The 25,210-nt window shown below is 49.6% G+C and overlaps 1 protein-coding gene and 1 long non-coding RNA gene across 5 annotated transcripts in view; both read right to left on the reverse strand.

The window, feature by feature from the left end:
* LOC134477958 (uncharacterized) overlaps positions 1-25,210 on the reverse strand; it is a 433,997-nt gene that overhangs the window by 139,318 nt on the left and 269,469 nt on the right. The gene's annotated exons all lie outside the window — the stretch shown is intronic.
* The window catches only part of Rspo2 (R-spondin 2), a 214,711-nt gene continuing 212,596 nt past the window's right edge, over positions 23,096-25,210 (reverse strand). For all 4 annotated transcript variants that reach the window (XM_003480000.4, XM_063257778.1, XM_063257777.1 and 1 more), the window contains exon 5: positions 23,096-24,826. In XM_003480000.4, coding sequence (XP_003480048.1) covers positions 24,711-24,826 — 116 coding nt within the window. In that variant the 3' untranslated portion in view covers positions 23,096-24,710. The remainder of the gene's footprint in view (positions 24,827-25,210) is intronic.

Raw genomic sequence — 25,210 nt, forward strand, 5'->3', positions numbered from 1 at the left:
AGAATTTCAAGGGTCAGCAAGTCATGGTCTCAAAGGCTCCAGTTACAAACTAAAACACCAGACAGATGCCCAATTGTCCCCTGGCCTCTGCTGCCTTTGAAGCTGTGCTTCTCAGAGGGGAAAGGGAAGTGGGTGTGCTCTCCTCGGCTCTGGGGGAAAGAGGATTAGTCCTATTGACCCCAGCTCTCAGCTTCCGACTGCTGGGTAAGTAGCTGAATGCATCCCTGGGTGGGCTGTGTTGTCTCAAATCACTATGAAACCCCTGCCTGCCGTTCTCAGAACAGACCCTGTGTGCAGAGGGATTTTCGTTCTCATTGAATCATGTATTTCCTCCTCCGGTGAGCTCTTTATTTGAAGCATATTGCTGAGGAACTTTAATTCAAACTGTACTGTCCCTGATAAAGTGACAGTCACAGTCCAAGTTTCCTTCCACTAACGACAAAAGCTGTGCCACGCTATGTGGCCAAACACTGCTGACCGTTGCCAGCCTTGTCCAGTTTCTCACAGTCCGCCTCCACACTGACCCTATGGCCTGGCCATGCTCACGCCTGGCTCACACACACGGGCGTCTGCTGCGGGATCTACCTGTGTGACACTGACCAGGGCTCACGTGGAAGGCCTGCCTTCTGTTTGTTTCCCCCACTCTTCACAGGAATTTGTCAGACAGGAAGGGCCTGTGGCTGCAGCCACTCTGACCTCTGGGCGTTTTCCTTCTTCAGCTCTCCACACACAGGATCCTCAAGTCTCAGCACACACCCAGTGCTGACTCGGTGGCACTGGGAAGGTTCCCTAATCTGTGTGATCCTGGCTCAAGAAGGTTTAGAGTACGCGTGAAATCAGAGCTAGCTCCTGCACAGTTTAGCACCAAGATGAGGGCGAAGATGCAGTGCATGGACGGCGTCTATCTGTGCCCCTCCCGGGTCCCCTAAGATTCCTTCTTTATATTTGCACTTTCCTCCAAAGGCAGTTACCCAACTGCTGTCAAGAGGAAACTGATGGAAGCCCCAAGGACCACATTCAGACCACAAGGACGGTCTGGAAGCAAAGCCCAAGAACATTGCGACACTGAGAGAAAAGGATTCTCCTTGCATCAGAGGAATGGCTTCAGATCTTTATATCTTTTAACTCTGTCGTCGCTGGCTTTAACAGTACTCACTCCAACAAGTGCTGACAAACACCAGTGCTGCCATGGACTTTGTCATTTGAATGACACCCAGAATTCCCGAGTCTCTGGTGTGCAGCCAACGAATCGTGGGGCTTCCTGGACTTCAAAATCAAGTAAGCTGGTGCCTTGCCACAGCCTCCTCCTGCTAGACATACACAGCCAGGAGGGATGTTGTTCTGTCTACCTAGTAATCTACCCTCATTGGTTCTTCTTTTCCAGAGAACCCTAGTGGACACAGTACCTCACAGGATTTCTCGCTGATCCATTGCACTACGACATCATTCTATAGACTCTAGAGAGCAGGAAGAAGTAGATGCTACCAGTGTTTTGAGAGGATAGAAAAGCAAAGTGTGGCCAGGAAATGCAGGGATTTGCTGTCTTGGTTAGGTCTCTCGGGATCTAAAGTATATGGGATCTTCTCGCCAAAGCAAAAGGCAAGATGTTGGCCCCAGCACCCTATGTGTTGAGAATGAACTATTCCATTTGTTAGATTTCTTTGTACTTCTGAGGTCATATGTGACCTATTTAGGTTTACCGTGGTAACTGGCTTATGTGACCAAAAGGCTTCTAGTTTTAAGCAGAAATTGCAGTGAGAGAAAGGTCTCCAGCTTACCCAAATTATGGACCAGTGCAACCCAGGGGAACCAGCTATAGTGAAAATACTCACAGAAGACAGGAACGTTGTGTGAACTCTCTCCTAAGTCCCATAGGAGAATCACAGCAGAGGTTCGGAAGAGAATCTGCATTCTTCCAAGGCTGTTCACATTTTGGAGAAACATTTGTGGATTCCCAGTTAGCTCCCGGTAGAGACCAATCGTGGAGAACATGGTGTCCACGCAGAGCCACCAGACAGCAGCAGATGCAACTGGGCCTGACTGCGCCACTTAGCTGTTAGGTAGAAAAGCTGTTTCAGCAGATGGCCTGCGAGCTCCCCACCAACTCGCCCTCAGCTCTGTTACCTCTGTCTGGCCTCCTGGGTTGTCTTTCTGACGGATGATCGAAAAGGAAAAAAACCTTGAGCCTGTTCTTACTACACTGGCATTTGCTCGAGCCTTGAAATGGGCATCCTCCGATCCATCGTCCATCCACATCTCTCTTTGCACAGTAGTCTGGGACGAAAAACATCGGCGCAGACTGCAGTTCTGAAAAACAACCTTAATACTCAGTGCGTAAAACTGATTGCTCTGAGACCTTTAAAATTTGTTGTAGAGCACTGACAGCATCAACTGTCAGTGAGTAGGAAATAAAAAATAATACAACGAATATATATTTAGCATACTGTAATTTAAAACTTTAGAAACACTAAAAAGGAAAGTGGCTTTACTCAAACCACAGCCTCATCCTTGCTATGTACCTTCCAATATGGGGAGAGCGAGCACCTTTCCCACCCCCTGCTGGGTGGTCACACTCCCGTGATGTCTAGGTTAGCTTCCGAGACCCTCACCTGTTCAGTTTCAGAATCACAGGGTTTCTGTGAAAGTACCTTTAGTGTGGCTTGTTTGTTTTGTTCTGGTCAACATCACTTCCTCTGAAATATTTTTATCTTCTTTACCTATTGTCACAGCCATTTTCTTCATTTATGTGGATACATTTGCCTTATAGTTTCCTAGTGACACCTGTAGGCTCCAGAGTGTCCCCTGTCCTCAGGCAGGTGATTTCTCTGTAACTGCACTGACTTTGTATTTGAATTTCATTTCCAGAGCTGACCCTTGTTGGTCTGTGGCTGCACTTCAGTCTTGTGAACCAGCTCCATGTTACAATTACCCTTCCTTTTAAATGTCACATGGGTTTATCATGAGACAAGGAGGGAATAAAGTGACACTTCTGCATGTGAGCCAAGCTGCAGTGCTGCAGTGGAGTTCGAGGACACGAGACAGGGCTCTGTCCCTGGTCCTCATGGTGCTCCTAGGTGGTGATCGGTGGGCCTCGGAGCCCGTGGGAGGTGCACACTTTCTGTCACTCCTCTCAGCCGCCAAGGGCAGCAACGGAAGCTGGACGGGTGGCGTGGAGAAACCGTGCTCCCGAACAAACCAGGCAGTTATGATCCTTGAAGTGGCCCAAAGAAGGGCACCCACGGGTGCCTGGCATAGGCTTTGTGCCAGAGCAGGCGGAGTGTGGCAAGCCACTCTGCTCCTAGGTGTGCTGTGGACACCCAGATCAAGACCCAGAGGAGAGACACATGGAGACAGGGACAGTGAGCTTCTGCAGAGAGCCGTGGGCCTGGTCCTTTCAGAACAGGCCCAGGTCATATGAATGACCCCGAGAATTCCAGCCAGGTCTCCGACAGTGACAGCAACTGCCAGAGAGCTTGACCTGAGTCCAGTCAACCCTGCTTCCTAAGGTGTGACTGGTCGGCTGTGAGCACTATGGCCCTATGACAAAGGTTTTCTTTCATGAACTGGTAACACAAACCATACTGTCACAGCTGGCAGGATTGGCCCACTGTCTCAGTTACTTTTCTCTTGTTGCAGAGACAAAACACCCAACACTCAGAATTAAGAAAGAGAAGGTTTATTTGGCTCACTGTTTGTGGAGGTTTCAGTCCATAATCAGCTGGCTCCAGGGCAGGGTGGCCTGGCACAGGGGCAACACTTTAAGACAGCAGCCAGCAAAAACAGCCAGAACAAAAAGGAAGGCAAGTCTCAAACCCGTGTAACCTCAAACCCGCAAGAGTGAAAGACTTTGCTTTGAGGTGAAAGCACTCCCAGAACGGCAGCAGGGAAAGAAATTTCCCTCAGAGTTGGATTCAGACTGCCCACCAATCTAGGCACTCGACCCTTACAACCAAGAAATGAAAAGCCTGGCTACTGCTCCGCCTGGCAACAGACCTCAGCATCATCCACGTGGTGCACACAGAATGCAAGAGCTCTGAGGTTTAAAAGGCTTCCACCTCAACTTCAGAAGGCCCGAGAGTCCAGACAGTGTGCCCCTGACAGGGCAGTGTGTGAGGATGTGAGTGTGAAGCCAAAGGTGCGGTGGAGACCCCAGCAGTTTGGAAAAGCCAGGAGCGTTGGATCATCCAAGGAAACCTGCAAGAAGGGAGCAAAACCAGCCCAAGAGAGAAGCTGTGGGAGCTACAGCCACCACAAGTGCAGTGGGGGCGGATTCTCTCCATCCTTTTGGAGCTGAAAACCAGATTGCTTCAGATGCTGGACATGGAACTCCAAGACTTAGTGTTTGCCATGCTGGATTTTGAATTTACTTTGGTCCCAATGCTTTATACCCTCCTGTTTGTAACTTTTGGAATGGGAATAATTATCTCGTGCCTTTGCATGTTGGAAGTGTTTAACTTTGTTTTCATTTGTGCAGGGCCTTGCAGCTAAGAGTTTGCCTTCCATCTGGAGGAGACTTGGGACTTGAACTTTGCAGCAGTGCTGAAACTGTTAGGACTTTGACAACTCTTGCAGATGGACTAAACACCTTTTGCTTAAAGGGATGTGCATGAGTCTTTGGGAGGCTAAGAACAAAGTGTTATGTTTCTAATGTAATATAATATTGATAGACAATGCTGCTTCTTAAGGATTAAGCTGTGTTATAATGTACAAGTTGCAAAAGGTTAAGAATGAGCATGACTTTCTATCTGGGGGCTGGTTTAAAGAAATATGTCTGGTTGCCAAGTTAACAAGGGGTGGATTGTTATGGTTGATACATTGTGTCAGCTTGAGATTAGAAGTTTAACGAAGGGACTTAGCAGGAAGCCAGGATCCTTACTTTGTAAATATTCTGCAAGAGGAGGGCACAGAGATTTGGTGAGTGCTAACATCTGCCTTTGGGGAAGGGGTGGCCTGCATACAATATAAAGAAGGAAAAGAGGCTTGCTCTCCCTCCCTTTTGCTCTGGCTGCTTTTTCTGGCTGCTGCCTTCAAGTGCTGCCCCAGTGCCATGCCACCCTGCCTTGATTACAGACTGAAACCACAAACAGTGAGCTAAATAAACCTTTCCTTCCTTCATTTTGCCCCAACAATGAGAGAAAAGTAACCAAGACACCTGCTCTGGGCGGTGATGTTTTGAAGAAACCAACAGCAAATCCTAGAGATGCAGCCAGCTGTGGGGCAGTGCACTAATCACACTGCAGCCCTGGTGCCGCATTCGGACACCCTGGACATGGCCCGTCTCCCTGCGGGGACACTGTGCTAAATAACACCCACAGTTGGAATCTTCCCCACAGAACACCTGCAGTAGGAAACTTGCATCTGACGTGAGGGAGAGCGGCTGTTGCTCACGTAGCTCTCTGTCCTCACCGGGAGCTTGCCACCAGCTTACACAGCTCAGCAGCGAGCCAGTTAAAGCACCTGCTGGCTGTGCAGACTGGAGCTGTAGGCTGACAGGGGATGAGCTATGTGTGAACATGGCACCTTATCACCCACTTGCAAAAGTCTTTCTTCCTGTCTCCAAATTCTAGCCTGTGCTAAGGGACAGGTAACGAATTTGCTGTGGCCCGGTGGGCTGCCTGGCCTTGGCTGCAATGGCTGCATTTGTAGCGTGGACATAATCTTCCCCTGTATGTTTGATGAGTGGTTTCTTTCCAGACCTGCAGTACTGGAATCCACCAGCTGTGAGGGAGAAATGCCGAGTCCCTCCTGAGTCCTGTTTCTTCTGTGTCACGCCCTGCAGTGAGTTTGCCCTCAAGCTTCGTTCGCTCCGGTGCTTCATCTCCGGATGTCTTTGTGTGCCTCAGGCACTGCTTTCTCTGCCTAGTTTTACAACTCACAGGTTTTGAGGGGCATGCTCTGTGCCAGAGGCCTATCTGTCCATATACCTTGGGCTGGGACAACTTTCCAACCCAAGGCATGTCCTTGACCATGTTGGCAGATGGCAAAATCAAGCAGGCCTTCAAACTCTGCTGGATGCACGCAGTATGATGGAGTGGGGACGTCAAGCAGTTCCTGTCAGCCCTAGACCTCACCAAAAAGCACATGCGAATGGCCTGGCTTCTCACTGCAAGGACAGGACCCCGTATCCTTCCTAGCCTGTGCCAAAACTTCTCAGGGGATCCCTGGCAGCCCATGTCTTCTCCACAGCTGTCTCTTGTGGCCATCTCCCAACCAGTCCCTGTGGTGGGGTGATTCAAAAACCCCAAAGTGTAACTGTTCTGTGGTTCAGTCTTAACAATTAATTCCTTCCTAAAATGGCTACTCATCAATCACTGTCAAATAAGATGGGCCCCTCACTGGGCTCTCCTCCAGTTCCAGCTCGCCGTGTGGAAGCAGCCACTGTAAGTTCACAGCAGCCGAGGGTTCCTTGGGGCTAGTGCTGCGGGCCCAGGCTGCGCCTTCTTCCAGGGGCTGCCAGCCCTTTGCTGGCTTACCCTGTGTTTGCAGAGACAGATCCCCTCCCCGGGACCCGGTCAATGTTCCCACCAGTGTCTTCCCTCTGTATTGCTGCTCAGTTCTCTAGTTTCACCGTGATTTCTAGTTTACCTCTCAGGTCTTCTTAATTTCTGGAGCTTTTTTTCCCTTTGTCTTCTTCAACTTGTTTCCCAGGTGTCAAAAGTCCAGGTCCTGGAGAGACTATGGATGTGCTGGATTCTATGTTGCCATTTGAGCCATTCCACTGCCTTAAATACTAAGTATTACAGTCCAACCTTAGGTAAAAACTGCATAGCCAGAGATGTTACGTAATTTACTATTGCTCCCACAAGTAGGTAAGGAGCAAAATTAGAAATTAAACAGGTCTCTTTGATTCCCCTGTCCTAGCACTGTGTTATGCCAGCAATCAGCAGTGTGGAACTGAAACACATCATGATGGATTAATGGATTGTCCACCTGTCTGCCTCTCCCATAACTTGAGATAATTCTGAGCAGCAAAAACTCCCCATGAGAGAGAGACAGAGAGAGAGAGAAACAGAAACAGAGAAAGAGAGAGATTAACTATGGCTATTCCTAAAGGAAGATTAAAAACTCCAGTGATCAACCAGTAACCTAAGTTTGGCCATATTAAGCCCTGCTTACCCCCAGAGATGGATTTCCTACCTCAAGCCACTACAATGATACATATGAGGCCACTCAACTGATAGTCCACCAAGACAAAGAGATGGTCAGTGGAGTTCCAGAGTGAAGAGACCAGAGCAGGGAGTGCTCTCACAGTCCCTCAAGCATCCGCTCTACCAGGCCATATCCTTGGTGCCCGCCTCTCGCTCAGACTTCTAACAGTAGGCTTCTCCTGAGGGAACTAGAACCATCCTGGGCCAATGAGAACCCATGCTATGTGCACTCTAGCTGATGTGTCACAATCTTCTTGACCACCTTTTGCTGGCTTTTAATGGGTCTCCTCTGTAGACACGACTGTTTCTTAGAACCTCTCTACAGAACACATTGATGAAGAAATTATGGGAAGTGTTTTTCATTTATCACCCTCAGAATACCTCTGTCTCAGTATTAGAGTTTGCTTTGTAAGTCCAGAATATTTACCTTAGAAAACGAGAGGACAAGTGGGGCCCACGTTAGACAACCGCAACGCTCTAAGTGGCTTTGCGTCATAGAGTTAAGAGCTCACTTCTGGCCATCTGGCTCGCACATGGAAGGGAGTAAGCTAACTGAATTGGCTGAGACACAGGACCATCTGGTCATCCAGAAAAGCTCCCTCGAGTGCCCACTCGGTGCCAGGAACTGAAATCAAGGGTGAAGATGATAGCTTGGCTGGGCTCAGTACAAGAAAAACTTTTTCCAGTTGTTTGACTCTTGGACAATGAAGCAGGATATCATGAGAGCCCATAATTCTCCATTTTGTACCAAATATTTCACAACCACAGCAGATAGTACAAAAAGTCTCTTTTCGCCTTTGCTGAAGAAAGAGATTGAGCTAACTGAGTTCATTCAAATGCAGCGCTCCTGTGGCATGAGCGTGGGTCTCTGTCCAGTGCGTTCTATGCACCACTCCTGGGTTCCTCCCAAGATGGGCCCACCAGCAGAGACCCTCATACGCGGCGTTCTCGTGGCCTGAGTGTCCCCAAGCCAGGTGGGCATTTTCACTGTTATCTGTCATCTATGTAAAATTGAAATATTTAATCAAACTCATCCTGAGCTGAAAGCAAGCACGTCTCCTTCCTGACACTTCCGTTTCTGTCCAGGGCTCCACTTTGCTTTTGGTAATTCTGACCCCAAGTCTTGCAGTTCCCTCGGAAACCCATGTCTCTGGCTTTAGATCTGAATCATCACATTGCACGGACCTGGCATGTCCCCTGCTCCTGGGTCCCTCAAGGGGAAACTACCCTCGCGGTGGCTCTGGTCTACTTTGCACTTTTGATCCTCAGGCTGTCCAAGCAGGAGGATCCCCAAGTCCCCATTTTCTTTTCCATTTCCTAAATAAATACATGTGTTTTTCAGGTTTGGCTGCCAATTAGTTCATACTTTATGAAGATATGAATGGATCTGGATGATATTTATCTACAGCTCCATGAAGGGAAACCCTTATATCTCTCTATTTCAGGTAGCACAAAATATTCAATAGCGGTGGGCTCGGTGGCACATGCATGTAATCCTACTAGGCAGGAGAATCCCAGATCTGAGGCGGCTGGAACAACTCAGAGAGACCCTCTCAAAACAAAACATTTTTTAAAAGAACTGGCATGAGGCACAGTGTTAGAGTGCTGGCCTAGTGTGCACGATGGCAGGGGTTCAATCCTCTCTGCTACATTACAGGGAAAAATTTCAGTCGACAGAGAGGGTGGGAAAAACAAGCACATCTCTAAAAATGTGGGTTGTTTACAGTTCAGGAAGCCTCCACACAGGTGTGTCCTGTTTCCCGCTTCTTGTTTTTAACACGCAGGTCCCACTCAACGCCGCCTCCAGCACCCGCCGCCTGTGAGACTGCTCCGGGAGCTGTGGCTCGCCCAGTGGGTCGCAGCCTCATCTGGATGGAGCGTCTCACCTCCAGAGATCCCGGCACACTGACATGTGGTTTGTTACAGTCCATTTCCCAGCCTGACCAGGGACAGCTCCGTGTTTTATTGAGCAGTAAGCTCTGACTGAAGGACTTTGTTTATAAGTAACCATTTGAATTCTTAGGCCTGACAAAGAACTCTGTATCAGTAAGTTTGTCAAAGAATTCACCATCTTTTGTTCTCTAAAGATGTTGCTGAAAGAATGTAAAGACAAAGACTGGAGGAAAACCGTGGCACTTCATCACTACAGATACTTAAGCAAACAAGCATGAACGATTCAACAGTGCATAGTGCGCACCCCGCACGCCATGGAAGATCTCATGCCTCACCACATCATGTGCTGCGAAGAATGTGGGTCAACCGGACCCACACTTCAAGTAGAAATGTAAAACGGTGTGATAACCTTGGGAAGTGGGATTTGGTCCAGCCATGCCGCTCCTAGGAGTCCACGCTGGGAGAGCGAACTTTACAAAGACTTTTGCTTGTGTGTTCTCAGCAGCTGCCCTGTGACAGTCCAATATGAAATGACCCAAACACCTCTTGGCAGGTCAACAGATAAACAAATTGTGGTGCAGTTGATGTGGAGTACTACTCAGCAGTTAAAAGGAGTAACACACTGATACACACAAGTAAGTTATGAAGTAATTCTGCTGAGTGAGAGAAGCCAGACATAAACAGAACCTACTCTGTTTATAGAAACAGAGAATTATAGAAACTAGAAAATACAGAATAATTTCCAGTGACAGAGAAAAGGTGAGCATTTGCCTAAAGAGAGAAAGGGCTAAAAGGATGGATTCCAGGGGAGGGCAGGGCAACTTCAGAGGAGATGGGCACACTCGGTATCTTGATTGCAGTGATGATTTCTTGAGGTTATGTATGTCACACTGTGTCAAATATTCACTTTAAATACATGCAATTCTTTCAATGCCAGTTGTCTCTAAATACAGCCATAAAAAACAGAATGACTTGCATTTTTCATCAAAATCTAGCTTAGGACTGCAATGAAAATGAAAGTGAGACCCAGTTACTCAGTCAAGAGTTTAAACATGTGGATTAGCCCTGGCCTTCCGGGCACTCCTGGAGCCCCAGGGAACATGGCCCGGAGAAGGGGAGGAATCAGACGTGACCTGCACAGAGGCCAACAGCTTCTCTCAAACCCAGGAGGAGGAAAGCAGAGAAGACAGCTGGACGACAGGGTCTGCTGCTCAGCTCGTGGAGACCTGCTCATCGCAGGAGAGTCTTTCCGACTCCATTTGGTAAACATCTGGGACAGCAAATGGTGACCTGGATGGTGACTGGGACTTCTTTGATCCTGGGTGTAATTCCCTTCCTGCGTCTTAAGAAGACGCTGGAGGTTTGCTGGTGGTAGGGGTCCGTATGGAGAGTCAAGCAACATGTATATAAATTAAAGGCCTGTGAGATTTGGAAAAGCCAAACACCAATTAGGAAACCAGTTTCAAATTAGAATCATCTTTCATAACCACCACTTCGAAGGGAATTATCTTGCCCTCATGCCGGAGCCCACAGCACCCTTTCATTTTGCAGCGGACCCTAAGGACCCATTGTGCTCACCGTCTCTTGTGGACGCTGAAGTCTCTGCCATCGTGGGGGAAGACAGTACGCTCACCGCTGCGGTCTCGGCCTCCACCATCTAGCGTGTGCTGAGCACTAGCTCGAGCAGCAGGAGGCTGCCCACCAGCGAGGTCCAGCTAGAGCCCAGGAGCTGCTGTCCGCTGGGGGTGGAAACCACGTAAACCTGTGAAGGGAAGCTGCAGAGGAAGCCGAAGGAGGAGGCAGCTAGCTCGGGCTTACGGCTCTCTGTGAATGGGTGCTTTGCCCTCCCTGGGATGGCCTGCAGCTTCTTTTTTGCAGTATTTAGACTTTGCCAGATCGTCTGCTCCAAAGCCTTGATAACACTGAAATATTCAGTTACCCAAGGTTCAATAAAACAATAAGCCCAGTGTCAGAAAAGAAGGCCAATCAATACAGTTGCCATTTCCTGTAGCCTTGAATCTCACTTCCCTCCTGGCCTGCCCTCTCCCAAAGCAGCAACACCCTGGATTCCACCCACACAGGCCCCTGCTTCGCTCTTTACCAGCTGTGTGGATCTCCATGCTACTTATGTGTACACTGTTGCTTGTGCAATTTAAACTTTACACAGATGGCGTTATATTCCATATGTTCTAGAAGCTGCATTTCCCTACAGATGTGTGAGCCGCGCCTTGCGTCTGTGTGCGGCACTAGCTGGGACACTTCTGTATTCTTATTTTCCACCACGTGGACATCCCATCACTTATTTCTGCTGTGCTTGGTAGATCTCCAATAATGCTGCTTCAGCAGTTCTGCTGCAATGTTCCTGTATCTGACACCCCAAGTGTTTGAGTCAGAATTTCTGGGGCGGGGTACTTAGAAGTGGAATTGTTGGATCATCATGCAGGCAGAAGTTCCATTATCCAATGTCACCACGCAAAGCATGCCATGACGGCTGTGATGAGAATTCCACCAGCCGCACGTGAATTACTGTTTCCCACATTCTTGCTAATTTCTGGCATAGTCAGATATAAACATGTTTTCAGAAACATGTATGAAAGGGTATTTCACTGTGGCTTGGATTCACATTTTTCTTATTACCAGCGGATTGAGCATCTTTTCAATGTTTAGTAGCCATTTGCTTTTTTTTCATCTATGAATAATTTTGCTGATTTCCTTAAGAGTGTCTTCATCAGAATGATTCACTTTATTTCCTGTACCACCTTTGGCCCCAAACGAACAGTTTCTTCTTTATGACAAACTTTTCTTCAATTCTGAAAGCTGGAAGCAATGCAGAGGCTTTTGTTTCCTTAATTCTTGCTGTACTTTGAGCATGAGGGACACAGCAGGAAGAAAAAACATTAGGCTCAGAGCAGCTTGAAGGTTACAGAGATCAGAGCCAATCCAGCAGCCTCTTCCACATGAGCCGCGGCAGCGGCAGTTGATGCTTGAAGATCACAGAGAAACTTGAGAATGGAAAGTGTCAGGTCAGAGAGCCCTGGCTGGGCTGGCTCTGGGCACAGCCATCCCTGGGGCCCTGGCTGGAGCGACGATGCTCATCCTGCACTGTGGGGTCCTCACGTGTGGGGACGCACAGCACAGTACTCATTTCCTTACTGGTGCAGCTGTGTGGGAAGCACTTGACATGTGACATGTGAGCTTGCAGAATGTCTCACAACTCCCCAGAGGCTATGGAGCCGTGGCACACAGATGGGGGCTCTGAGGCCCATGGGACAGTCACAGGTCCCACTGCTGTCCCCATCATCCCCAGTCAGGGCACTGGGAGACAGAAGCTACTTTTACAGAGCTCCAGTGTGGTGCCACTATAGAAGTGGATACAGTCCCAGATTTAAGTAATTTGTAATTTTTGTGTCTGAAAAAAGAAAACAACAAGCGAGTTCTAAGATCTCACCTTTCAGACAGTCACTGCAGGGAGCAGCCCCAGGATCTTCTCCCCAAGCTCCCTGAAGTGCCCCAGCTCCCCAGGCTTCCCAACTCTGATGGGGCCTAAGGGGTCACCAGGGCTGGACGGGCAATGCTCAACCGTCCTGGGAGAAAGCTGCTCACAGAAAGCTCTGTGTCTTTGCAAAGAACTTACTTATTTTAAAAAGTAAGATGTCCCTGAAACGCTCTGTGCTCTCATCAGGGTGAGTGCCAGCCAACTTTACTTCCCACGGAGGCTCGGCTCAACCCTTCACTCGGAGGCCACCAGTCACAGAAGCTGGTCTCCGCTTTGAAGTTGCTTTGGGATCAGACTTTGGGGTCCAGGCCAGTTTGGCTTCAGGACACCTTCAGAGGCCGCCCAGGTCAGGCCCTCGGTGAAGCGGTCAAGGCCTTGGCTCAGACTTCAGGGCCAGGACGGGTGAGTGAATGTTTCCACCATGGGACAGGGTGTGAGAGGCATGGGTGATTGTTTGGTTTTCTGAACCAAACCTGTGAGACAAAGACTAAAAATTAAACTGTGCTCTGTGCGTTGTAAACGTACACTTACTAGATCTAAAATGTCTGTGCTCCAAGATGGCAATGACTGCACAATGCGTATTCTCTGCAGATCATTATTTCCCGTGTAATTATTGCTAACTTGAGGTAATGATGAAATAATCTTCATAAATGGTCTCGTAAAAAACAGTGTCAGGCCACATGGGCTGTGAGCGGCATGAGAAGGCGCACATGAAAACAGTTAGGCGCATTACCCGGAGTTCCCATGATGTCTTCAGCCACCTCGCCTTGCGATGCGCTAATATTTCTCTTAAGTATGGTCACGGATCATTGGTTTCCTGGCCTTGAAACCTCTTATTATTAAAAGTGTTACTTAGCAACTTTCAGACATTGAAGTGAATCCAAGTAAAAATCAAATGCCAAAAGGTCTGTTGGTCTGCTCACTTTTACTGTAAAAAGATGACGGATGTTCTGGGCTGGAGTATTTTTTGTTGCTTTCTTACAGTCCTCTTGTCTTGACTGGTTTAGCAGGGAAAGGGAGGACAGTGTGAGTTTCCTTGACCACCCTGGATTGAGGAACAAAACCACCACCGTTTGGTGTTCATCCCACACACTGCCTCTCTGTTCTGCAAACAATTCTCTTCCCTCTCCAGTATTTGAAACCAGACATGCTGTCTCAGATGGACTGCACAGGCAGCCAGCACCAAGGAGTCACTTTTTCTTTTCTTTGCACGTCTGATTCAAATGGAGGTGGCCCTCCCGACGGACCTCGCCATGCATGCTGGAGGCTGGTGCATGGCTTCTTGGCACATGGCTGTGCAATGGCCAGAGCCTGAGCTTGGTGTCAGCCCTGCACTCGGCTTCCTTGAAAGTGCTGACTACTGGAAAAGGGTTCTGTCGGCCCGGCCTGGGCACCTCAGCAGTGTAGCCGAGCCTGCTTCTGAGTCTGTCCTGTCCCCTGGGAAGGAACTAACCACAGGTTACACTGCACCCCAGGCCAGCACACATGCTCAGTCTACAGAAGTTGGTAACCACACTGCAGTCCATTTATTTGCCATGAGCAGATGGTATTACACTTAATGCAATACATTAAGCATTCATCTATCTCATGCCAAAGACACAGGTATATGTTGGTATAATAGGTTTTGTAGAGAATTATAGAACCATATTTAACTCCATATGAATCTGTTTTTATCCACAAATGCCTAATATGCCATTATGGGAGAAGAACTGATGTCTATACTTTCAAACGTAGACTAGGGTTAGATTGTTAATCAACACAGTGGTTGTGCATGGCCAGAGGATACAGTGCAATCATCAAATCAGGGTCAGCAGCCCACCCACGGCCTTGAACACTCAACTGTGCTTCGAGGTGGGGATCTCCCACCCTGCCTCCCAGCACCTGTGCAGTGCAGGTACCCCCAGCGCTCCCCGCTGTGCTGTGGAAAGCGGCATTCTGTGCACTCTCGACAGTCTGTGCATGCCCTCCTGGCCTCAGGTGACCATCTCTCACTCTCCACATGAACGCAGACACACTGCTGGCTTCCACAGATCATGGAGGGCACGGGTTTCTCTCCATGCCTGGTTTTATTCTCCTGACACAACAACCGCCAGTTCCATTCACAGTGCTGTGGTGACAGGAGCACACTCTTGTTTGGGGCTGAGTAGTATTCGGGGCTTTATATGCTTGTGTATACCCCACAGGTTCTTTGTGCCTGAGTCAGTGGGCTCCTGGGAGACCCTATGTCTTGGCTATTGTGCATAATGATATATTAAATATGAGGTGACACCAACTAATTTTTATGGGGCAACAATCACATCTTGTACAGAAATATAATGGTGTAACTGAAAAATCTCATAAATAATCAAAAACTTCTCTTCCCCACCTTCAAAAATATTTTCTTATTAAATTATGGATAATTTCAAGAATACTCTTACCTTTATTAAAGATATCAGTGTAAAATTCTGTGTACTTGTAGCCAGAGTTTCTCGCAATGACATTTTTTTCTTTCTGCTTCAGTCTTCAAGGTGGGGTGCGAGTCCACTGACTCGGGGAAGGGCTGTGTCCCCTCCCCCAGCCACACAGGAAAGACCAGGGTGCAGCGTGTGCCCGCAATCGCCCAGCCTTGGAGCCTGGAGCCGCCCACATGGGGAGGCCAACTTGCCAAGGCGTGGACACTGCCCCAGGAAAGCCCAGGGCTCTGCTGGCTGCTGGGCTCCTCCCATCAGCTCCCAGGGCCCCACAGGGATGTGCAGAGTCCAGGACTCCAGCCCTGGGTCACCTCAGTCTGCAGGCTATGTGACTGACAGCGCATGTGGACCCGGGAAGAAGGCAGAACCGGGCCAGGACATCATCCAGAGAGCAACACAGAACTGGCCACCTCGGCACAGGGACCTGGCAAAGTCTGCAGTGCTCTTGAGCGCTCCCTGGGTCGCCGAGGTGGGTCAGGGCCTCCCTGGGCCAGCGCTGGAGCCCGGGCCGAGCTCTGGACTGGCCACAGATGCGCCATGCCTGCATCGGGCCCGGGTTACAAACTCTCTGAGTAAACCATCCACGGCCCTTGAAGAGTTTGTGTTGTTTCCCCAGATTATCCTGGGACACGTTTAGATTGGCAGTGGAGCAGCAGCTGTCCTTGCCTCTGAGTGTAAACCAAAGAAAGAATAATTTTAGAGAGACTTAGCCTCAAATACCTTCAACACAACCTGAAGATATCCAGCAGAATGTTTTATATTTTAGCTCATTTTGATGAAATACTGCTTTTTAGCATCAAGAAAATTTTTAAAACAAATCATTTCAGCACTACACTCAATCAGTATGATGGAGCAAAAAAACCCCTTGTAGCTCAAGAAAATATATTTAATAATTGTGCCAATTTTTAGATGGTGGTCTTTTGAATTTTCTAAATTTCCTAATTAGGGAGTAGCGAATTTAATGACAAAGAGCTGCACGCAGCCCCTAATTACAGTGGCGCAGAGGACACAGGCAGCTAAAGAGAGGCTGAGCGCATTCCATCTGCTCCGCCTGCCACTGCTCCGCAGCGCACACCAGGGCCCAGAGCCATAAGATGAAACATGTTCTGCCTATTTTCCAAGCTCAGTAGCCTATGTGTTTGAAATGCACTAAATTTGAAGACACAAATGTAACATCTGCCCTTTGGAGGTTTTCAGCGTGTGCATGTACAGCGGCTGCATCTGTGTCCAGCCTGGACAGACTCCAAGCTGGCCTGCTCGCGACATCACGGGTGGACACCCCGGGCCACTGCTGCCGGTGTCAGGAGCCTGCTCCAGCCCACACCAAAGGTGGCTCCACTCCGAGCTGTGTGTGGCTCCGCACACAGGGGGAGCTTTGCCCTGGAACCCCTTAGTCAAGTATCTCAGAACAAAATGGAGAACACCAAGTGCTGTCAAGAGTATTTTGTCTGCAAAAGCAAGGAAAAATCTGTGTCTTCGGGGACTGGCATGAACTGGCAGTGTGGCCATGGGGAGGGTGGGCCGAGAAAGCGGGAGGAAGGCAGACAGGGGTGACAGCCGGGCCCATGTGCATGTGTGAGGGACCCTGTTTACTCTGGGAGTTCGGGGTGGATTGCGATGGAGACGTGGAAGATACCCACGCCCAGTGGCCCCCTTGCTGAGAGAGACTGGTGCTAACCTCATCTCCAGTCACCGAGCTCCCCGCACGCCAGAGGAGCACCTCACTTCCCTAGTGAGAGCCTCCACTGCAGCATTTTGTAAAGATAAGCACTGAGAACTCATCTGATAAATTATAAAGTCTAAAGGAGACTTTATTTATTACAGACCCATAGAGGCCTTAGTCACGTTCTAGTCACTGGGACCCAGGACCCACAGCAAGCGGGTCCCACAGCAACTGGGACCCACAGCAGTGACCCACAGCAAGCGGGTTCTAGGAGCCAGTGGTTATGGTCCACGGCTGCTGGCTTCTGGCCTGAAATGGTGTGGCGGGAGGAAGAGCAGACACAGGTGGGAGGCAGACAGTGCAGGAGGGGCCCCAGGGAGACTCAGCCTTCCGGTCACCCCGGGAGCCCCCTCTTCTGAGCAGAGCCCCCCCCAAGGGCTGTTCACCCCATCCAGTCACCCTCCCGGGCCTGCCTGGGAGCACACGGGGCTTCAGGACTTTCTTAGCCTTAGCCCCAACCACAGCTGTCATCGCGGAGTCCCTGCACATGCTCATCGTCCTGCTCAAGGTCACTCTGTTTTTCCTGAGACTATTGATCAGGTTGCAGTTAAGCAACATAGTTTCTCAATTCCAAGAAAAAGCAGAGTGAAAGACTGCACTCCACAGAGTGCCACCCAGTTGCCTGGTCACCCGAGAAATCTCAGTGGCTTAATACAACAAATATGGACCTTGGCTTGGCCCAGGGTCCACGTAGCTTGGACAACCCTTCCAGGCGTCTTCGCTTCCCCTCAGGCGCTAAGAGATCCAGGCTGTATTCACTGGGCCTGGGGAGAAAGGAGGCAGCTGCCCTCAAACGCACAGCCTTCCTGGCCACGGCACCTGGGAGCAGGTCAGTGACGTGGGCCCCGTGGACCACAGGGCACTGGGGGTGAGATGTGCCCCAGTGGCCAGAGCAAAGACAACTGCATTTAAGTGCAAGAAGTGCTTACCACCACGTCTAGGTTTCTCCATAGTGTGCACAGCAGACTGTAAGCTGGCACCGCCAAATGGGGGCGGGGGGGGGAGGACTGGGAACGTACATGTTTAATTTGAAAAATGGATCTCGAGTTCTTAAAGCTTTCGCTGTCCTAGTCCACAGCAAACCCTCGAGGACAGCGCATTCACCGCCATCTCACTTTGCATTAAATGCTGCGATTGTGTGAGTGTCTGCAGCGCTCCGGCTCTGTCTCAACACGTGTGTGCACATCGCTGCGCCGCCACCAAAGAACCTCAGTAATTACAAGTTTAGAAACCCTCACTGCTAAGCATTACAAATCCAAAGGCCTGTAATTCACAGAACGCTTGTTTTGCCGCTCACTTGGTATATTTTATTATTAAATTTGAAAGAAATAAAGAGAAATTCTTTGTAGGGTCATTGAGATAATTATTTCATCATAAATGTAGATGAAATTGGTAGGTGATATGGGAACCTGAAATTAAGTATCATTATCACATTTATGTGAAGAGTAGTTTCCAAACTTCTTAAGCATTGATTTATTTTAAGTTCTTACGACATCAGAACCGTTCTCAAGAGATTATAAGCCATTGGTAAGTTTCACTCTTGAAGTATATAAGAAATAAATTTGAGAAAATCAAGCCCCCAATTACTGCAAATTTTTACTAATTGTCTTACAGTTCTAAGAATTGTATAATAAAATGGTGGAAGGAAACTATGCAAGCCTGAGCCCCATCTTCTTGATTGGCCTAAATAACTAGCAGCCCCGGGCTTTTTCCTTGCTACCTTTTTCCTTTTGTCCTTTTTCCGCTGACCCTGAGGCTCCTCGGTGTCTGAAGTCCAGCTGCCCCAAGTGCTCCTCACTGTACTCTAGGAGCCATGTGTCCACTGACATTCTCCAAATTTCCCTCTAGGTCTGACCCTTCCTCTAAACTCCACCTCCACTCCCGGCCGCTGTCTGGCTCTGTCCACCTGGCTGTGTGACGATCACCTCAAACTTCTTGTGAACCAGGAAGCGATTTTTTCCACAGTCTTTCCCAGGCCCTTGCTGTGGTTCCTTTCCCTTCTTGCTTCTCCGTCCACCTGATCAGCTTTTGTGTACACCACAGTGTCTTCCGAATCCAAGCCTTCTCGTCTGTTCCTAATGCTCACTGGTGTGTGTTGTATTCTCATCTGATTACTGTAAGACCACTTAACTGCATTCACTCTGAACAGTGGAATCGGGTGGATTCTTCCCCTGCTTCAAGTCTGCCAATGGGTTTTCCAGTGCTTGGCCGGAGATCCACCTTCCCAAAAGTCCCCAGCCCTTCTTGCCTGACACCGACCCCCCCTTCCGCAGCCTTCCTGGATGAGCCACACTCCGTCACCCTGACCTGGCTTGTGCCTCAACGCCTGTGGACTGGTTCTTTCCAGCATCCCCAAGTTCTCAAGCACTCATCCTTAAAGGACACGCTTGGGACACCATCCTTGACATGTCTGCCTTTATCGGGTCACGTGCTCTGCCATGTCCACTGCAGAGGGACTTGTGATACCCAGCACCAGTGCAAAACTGAGTCAGCCAGAGCCCTGGTGCTGCAGTCAGTGTCTATGGCTTTCTGCATGAATTCTGTTTTCCTCGGCTGAGACGGAAAAGAGGGAGAAACGCTGATGCAGAAAACACACCAAGACAAGGAGCAGTGCAACGAAGGAATTTAGATTCCAGAAGCAGAGAGAAAGAGCCAAGACGGTTATTCGAGTAACAATTTTTTAAAAGCATTTGTTGGGCTGTGTTTCAAATGAGTCCACAGCACTGATGCTTGGGATGGGGGGCGGGTACAGGCCAAGGGGAGAACACCACCACATGTGTCACGGAAAAGGACGAGCCACACTAGGACCGAGCAGGGGTCCTCCGATTAGAACTCGGCTGGGCTTCGAGGAGGCGGTGGGGCGACTCGGGTCAGTAAAGCAGTTAGGAGAGGACCAGCTTGGGCAGGAAAACAGCTTTACAATATTTCTTTTTAATGTTTCTCTTCAGGTTTGGCCTGAAATGAGCACAATATTCTCAGGCCAGGGAGAGATCAGACTCAAAGTGGAGCAGGGTATGAAGAACGGCGACAGGAAGTGGGATGTATGCTGTGTGCGGGGCACTAGCAGGGCGTCCTCTCTGCTGAGTGTCTTTTCTGGACTCTGACAGACAGGGGTGGGGCTGAGAGTGTCGCTGGCAACTGCTGGCAGAGCTGGCAAATGTATGCTTTGGCCAGCGACTGTCTTCCCCACGTCCCTTCCCTAGTGCGAACCCAGAGCGCCAGGTGCCTTTCCAGGAGTGGTGAGAACAATTCACAACTCTGTCGATGGCTCAAGAGGCAAAGACAGTCACATAGCCGGACACGTGACAACTAAGAAGTTCACATTTCCCGTCCATGGCAACACGGCCACACCCACCTGTCTACACTGGGTGTGCTGCGCTGCCCTTGACATCAGGGCCCAGTCCGGAACTGAGGCTCCCCACAGCCCTCAGAGAGAGCAGCTGACCCTCTTCCTCCAGCACAGACACAGGGAAGAAGGCTGGTCACAGCTGAAGTGGCAAGAGAAAGCAGCGTAGAGGAGATTCCAGCTCCAGATGAGTGCGCATGGGAGGAGTCAGCACCCCTGCACGAGGCCATGCAGCCAACGAGGCAGTCAGGGCAGCCTGCAGTAAGCCTGGGAAACGAGTCCTGGTCAGCCTGGGGCGGGGGGAGCATGCACAGGGCAGCTTTGCCACGACGCGTCACGTAGATTCACATGGGAATTGGGGTGTGCTGCTCTGCAGAGAGAGGTGAACAGGGCCAACAGTATGTGAGACTCAGGACCCAAGAAGCATGGGCTGGCTTCTGGGAACAGGCGTTCGCTGCAGGGACTTAGGGGATGCTGCAGGCTTTAGGGGATGCTGGCGCCAAGGGGAATAATTTTGAAGTCAAACAGACAAAAACAGCCAGTAGTGCTGTGAAAGCAACTCAGGGGTAGGGAACTTGCCTAGCAGCATGAGGCCCCGGGATCAACCTTTAATACTGTAAATATATAGCTGTTTTACTGAGAATTTGAAATTGTGTATTGAAAATGCAATCTCATATTAAATCATAACACAACAAACACGCTTCAGGTTATAGTCCAGAGTTATAACTGGGGTTTTCTGTGCCTGCGCAGGTACACACGTGCGCACATGACAGATGCTCCGTGGTGGACTCTGAGGGCTCCGTGGCACACTCTGAGGGCTCCGTGGCACACTCCGAGGGCTCCGTGGCACAAGGAGGAGGACGGGAGCCTCAGCCCTGTACTGGGAAGCGGAGTGCAGCCCCTGTCCCGCCCCGGTGCACCGGCCGTCTCTGTGGACTCCTGAGTGTGTCTTCAGGGAGTGTCGGAGTGTGCTCAGAAGTCAGGAGTAGGAGTCAATGTTCACTGAAGTTGAAGGAGGAGGCCGAGGTTCATGTGGGGATCCGTCCAAATCTGCACCCCACACGCACTTCCCCACACCCCATCTCCTAGTCTGATCTGACTCACTCACATTTGCTTTAGAGCCAGCTCTGTGCACCTCTTTGTACTTTCCTGACACAACGTGTCCCCACTTGCCACGGGGAGCCCATGAGGGTGTCCCAGCCTTGATCTTTCTCACTCACTGGGGCTCTCCTCAGTCCCCACTGGACACACAGGCTGTGAACAGGGCACTGCGCTCCATGGGGATGGTGAGATTTTACCCTGTAAGGAACAGAGAGGTGTGAACGACAAGAAAGTGGGTAAATTGGTGTGAAAGGCAGTGGGAGAAAGGTTAGGGAGCCCCTGGGAGGCTTGAAGCTGGGGCAGGGTGAATATTCAGGAAGATGGGCCCGTCTAGAAGGCAAAGAGCACTGAGAACCAGAGAGACAGTGCCACAGGAGCTCCCTGCGCTCCCGGAGCTGGCAAGTGCTGGGGATCCCTGCCAGCAGTGAGACACAGGACCTCTGTTCTGCTGTGAGGTCATGTTACAACCCTTACAGGCACAAAGCAGCCGATTTACAGCTCTGGGTTATAACCTGAAGCATCTTTACTATAATTATGATTTCGATATGAAATTCCATTTTTGATGTGAAAGTTTACATGGGAACAGCTGGGTGGGGAGGGGGACGTTTTGGGGAAGACCTCAGTGGCCATGCTGGTCACCGGCTTGTTGGCCCCAGACACACCCTTCTGCTCATGGAGCACGGCACCACCCAGACTCCTGCCCACTAGATCTGAGCAGGTGCAGACACTGGACAGAGAGGCCAGCCGGCAGCCAGGGTGACTGCTCTCCCTGTGCCCTGGCACATTTCTCAGTGGCCAGGTCTGTCCACAGCTCCAGCACTCCGACAGGCTTTCTGCCCTTGATGCAAACTCCTCAGAGCTTCCAGCTCTAAGCTCAGTGCTTTTCCCTCCCTTGATCCCAGAAAGGCGGTGGCTTCCTGCTGTTGTTAATCTCTGAGCCGCTTGATGGCCCATTTTGGGCCAGCTTGGCTCATTTCCCACCTGTGCAGTCAATTCCTGGTACTAAATTCCCTGTTTGAAATACCTAGATTATTTTTATTTCCTTAAGTGCATCTCAGGTGATACAGAACACTAGTTGTGTGTATATCTGGGCATGTTTGTAGAAGAAGGAGACTCAGAAATCAAGCAAATGTAAGTAAATTTCCCTAAGGAAAAAAGTTTCAGCAAATAATGTTCAAGTATCAGCCAGAAGATTGAAGCACGCTGATACGCTCCTGCATATATTCTATGCTGATAGGAGAGAGCAGCATTGGGGGAAGAATCAAAATATCCGATGAGAGAGTTAGCAGGTAGCACTTGTGTGGAACCTGGTCTCTACCTCGCTGCAGCAAGCCCCTTCAGGCATCTCCCCCGCCCCCCTCCGGCGGCCCTAGGGCTCCTTGGGGGTTGGCTCAGGAGCCTTTGGAACATCTGTGGGTGCTCAGATCTCTGAAACCAGCTCACCTCCCACTTCCCACGCGTCCTGCCAAGGCGTCAGTGCCCACTCCAGGACACATGCACACGGGGCGCTCACACAGAGCATCGGTCAGGAAGTAACAAAAAAGTGCGCATGCTCAGTACAAAGGCACTTCCTCCAAACAGTTTCAGAGCCCAGAGTAGGGTGGGGGCCACTGATTGGACCTACTGTACTTAATTTACTGCTTCCACAAAGCCCTATAAACAGATCACAGTAGGGTCTCCGTTTCATAGACAAGGAAACAAACCTCGAGAGACGAAGTCATTTACCTCAAGCTCCACTGAGGACACATTGAAATTCAGCCACCGGCCCTCAGATCTCCACCCTGAGCCACTGTAATTTATAGTTAAACTCATTTGTGTTCAATATTAGTTTTTAAAGGTTTTTCTCTCTGTTTGAGGCCATTATTTGGGGCTAGGGTTATTGAAGTGTTTCCTGTTTTCACATATGATACATTTACCTAAAGTTAAAAACTCCACAAATAATTTTGAAGGTTTTTAATGCACAATCATTTCAGAAACAGAACAGCACTGAGTTACTAACAGTGAAGCCCTCTAGAAAGGAGACCCCTCCCCATGTAGAAGCAGGATGATAGCGTAAGCAGACCTGAAAGGAGGTGAACACTTTCGGATTAAATGCAAACCCTGAAGTTGGATGCAACGTCCATGTATGGCTTACAGTCTCACAGCGCTGTTTCCTAAGAATGCACAGGACGGGTGTACGCATTGGTAAAGATGCTCTGAACTCAGACATAAACAAAAACACTGAAGAGGTAGTTTTGCCAATGCAAGGTGACGGGGAAAGGTCAGATGTTGCTTGGGTTGCTTGCTCAGAAATCTGCAACCCTGTTGGTGGTGGTGGTTTTGCTGTATTCTGGTTTTCCTGGGAAGGCCAGTTCTCAGAAGCCCATTCACAACCCCTCAGAAGAGGTTCTAGTGGACAGTGGCACTTTTGAACAACTGTAAATCGGCTGGCAAGTTTCCATCACGCTTTTGTTTTTAAACATGAGATAGACTCTGGCTCAGTAGAGGTCTGTCCAGACCTGACCAGCAGCGGTAGGAATTCATCCTGCTTTCCCCTCAATTCTATGTAAAGTTCTCTGATCCTAACGTCTACTCACACCCAGTAAGATTGGGAGCTGAAAGTGGGGATTGCTTTACATTTTAAAAAAAAGTCGGAATACATTGCATGGTGACTGCATCGAATTTCTCATGTGTTCAGTTGTGTCTCGTGAAATCGTCACATCTGAGACTCCAAGGGAGGTTTGGCTTCTGATGTCTGACACCATGCGCTGCTCCTGGGCATGGACAGTACAAGCCCAGGCGGTCTCTCACCATTGCAGTCTGACTGGACTCTAGAGATGAGAAGCATCCTACCCTTACCATGAGAAAGAAGCCCACCCCGGAAACAAATTTAAAGAAGCAACAAAAACATGTCAATTTGCAAAACTAAGAACAGTCTTTGCCAGACAATGGCTATGACCACTAGGAACAAGGTGACATGGCCGGGCACAACTCGTTACACATGAGAAAGCATAAATACATGGGAAGTGGAGCTTTCTAGGTGGCCGAGGTGTTTGCACAGACCAGCGCAGCATCTCGGGACGGAGCAGGGTTCGCAGCTCATCCCCAGCTGGATGGCGTTTCACGTGCAGCAGACTGAAGGTCAGGGACACTGAGAACACCACAGGCCAACACAGAGCAGAGCTCCACACCCGTCCGTCCTTGCAGATGCACAGCTGAGAAGCAAAGGTCACAGGTGAGCAGCACTCAGTCCACTGCTCATCCTCTTCACATGTCAGGCTCGAGTGCATCTCCAGGGGTGGCATAGCCACACACCCTGCAGCTCCCCAGAGCCAGGACAGCACAGTAAGCAAGTGCCAGCCTGGGTGCAGACAGTCAGGAGCTCCAGCCTGCAAGGCTCCAGAGTAATCAAAGCATAAATCCCGAGGCCACGTAGGCTGCTGCTTTCACGATGCCACTGGGAAGGAGGCTGGCAAAGCGGCCCAAGGCTGCGCACCAGCATGCAGGAGCAGAGGAGCTTTGTGTACTTCTGTGGAAATAAAACAAAACCCCCATCCACCGTCCAGGTCCAGCTTTATTGGTTCAATCTGTCTGTGGCTAGGAAGACGCTGTGCTGCTCCTGTGCCCGCTCGAGCAGCTTCCTCTTCTTCTTCTTGTTCTTCTTTCCCTTTGCCTTCGGCATTCTCTTCCCTGTGATGGGGAAAGAGAAAAACACGGAGAGATGTCAGCAAAGGCGCCTTCTCCAGGAGGGAAAACACAGAACAGTGAGGGTTTCGCACAAAGCCCATCTGGAAAACATCACCTGGAAAAAAGTAGCCTCTGAGAGAAAATTGTTCACATTAATTTTGACATAATAATAATAATTTACTAAATTGAATATTCTGTCTGAAGCAGAGACTGATCTCCCCGTTACTGGGAACAGGCACATTTAAAAACATCCCAGCAGCCAGAGCAGTCTTTCACATATCATCCTGCCCCCAAAATCCCATTTGTCCTGCCACTTGAACAATGTTACCCTTTTCCAGACAGCTTTACATCTTTCCCCAGCTCCACAAGTCCACAGGTCAAAAGAAA

This window comes from Cavia porcellus, unplaced genomic scaffold, assembly GCF_034190915.1.
Source record: "Cavia porcellus strain 051 isolate PalLab524CR breed Dunkin Hartley unplaced genomic scaffold, mCavPor4.1 scaffold_10, whole genome shotgun sequence".
Lineage (NCBI taxonomy): Eukaryota > Metazoa > Chordata > Mammalia > Rodentia > Caviidae > Cavia > Cavia porcellus.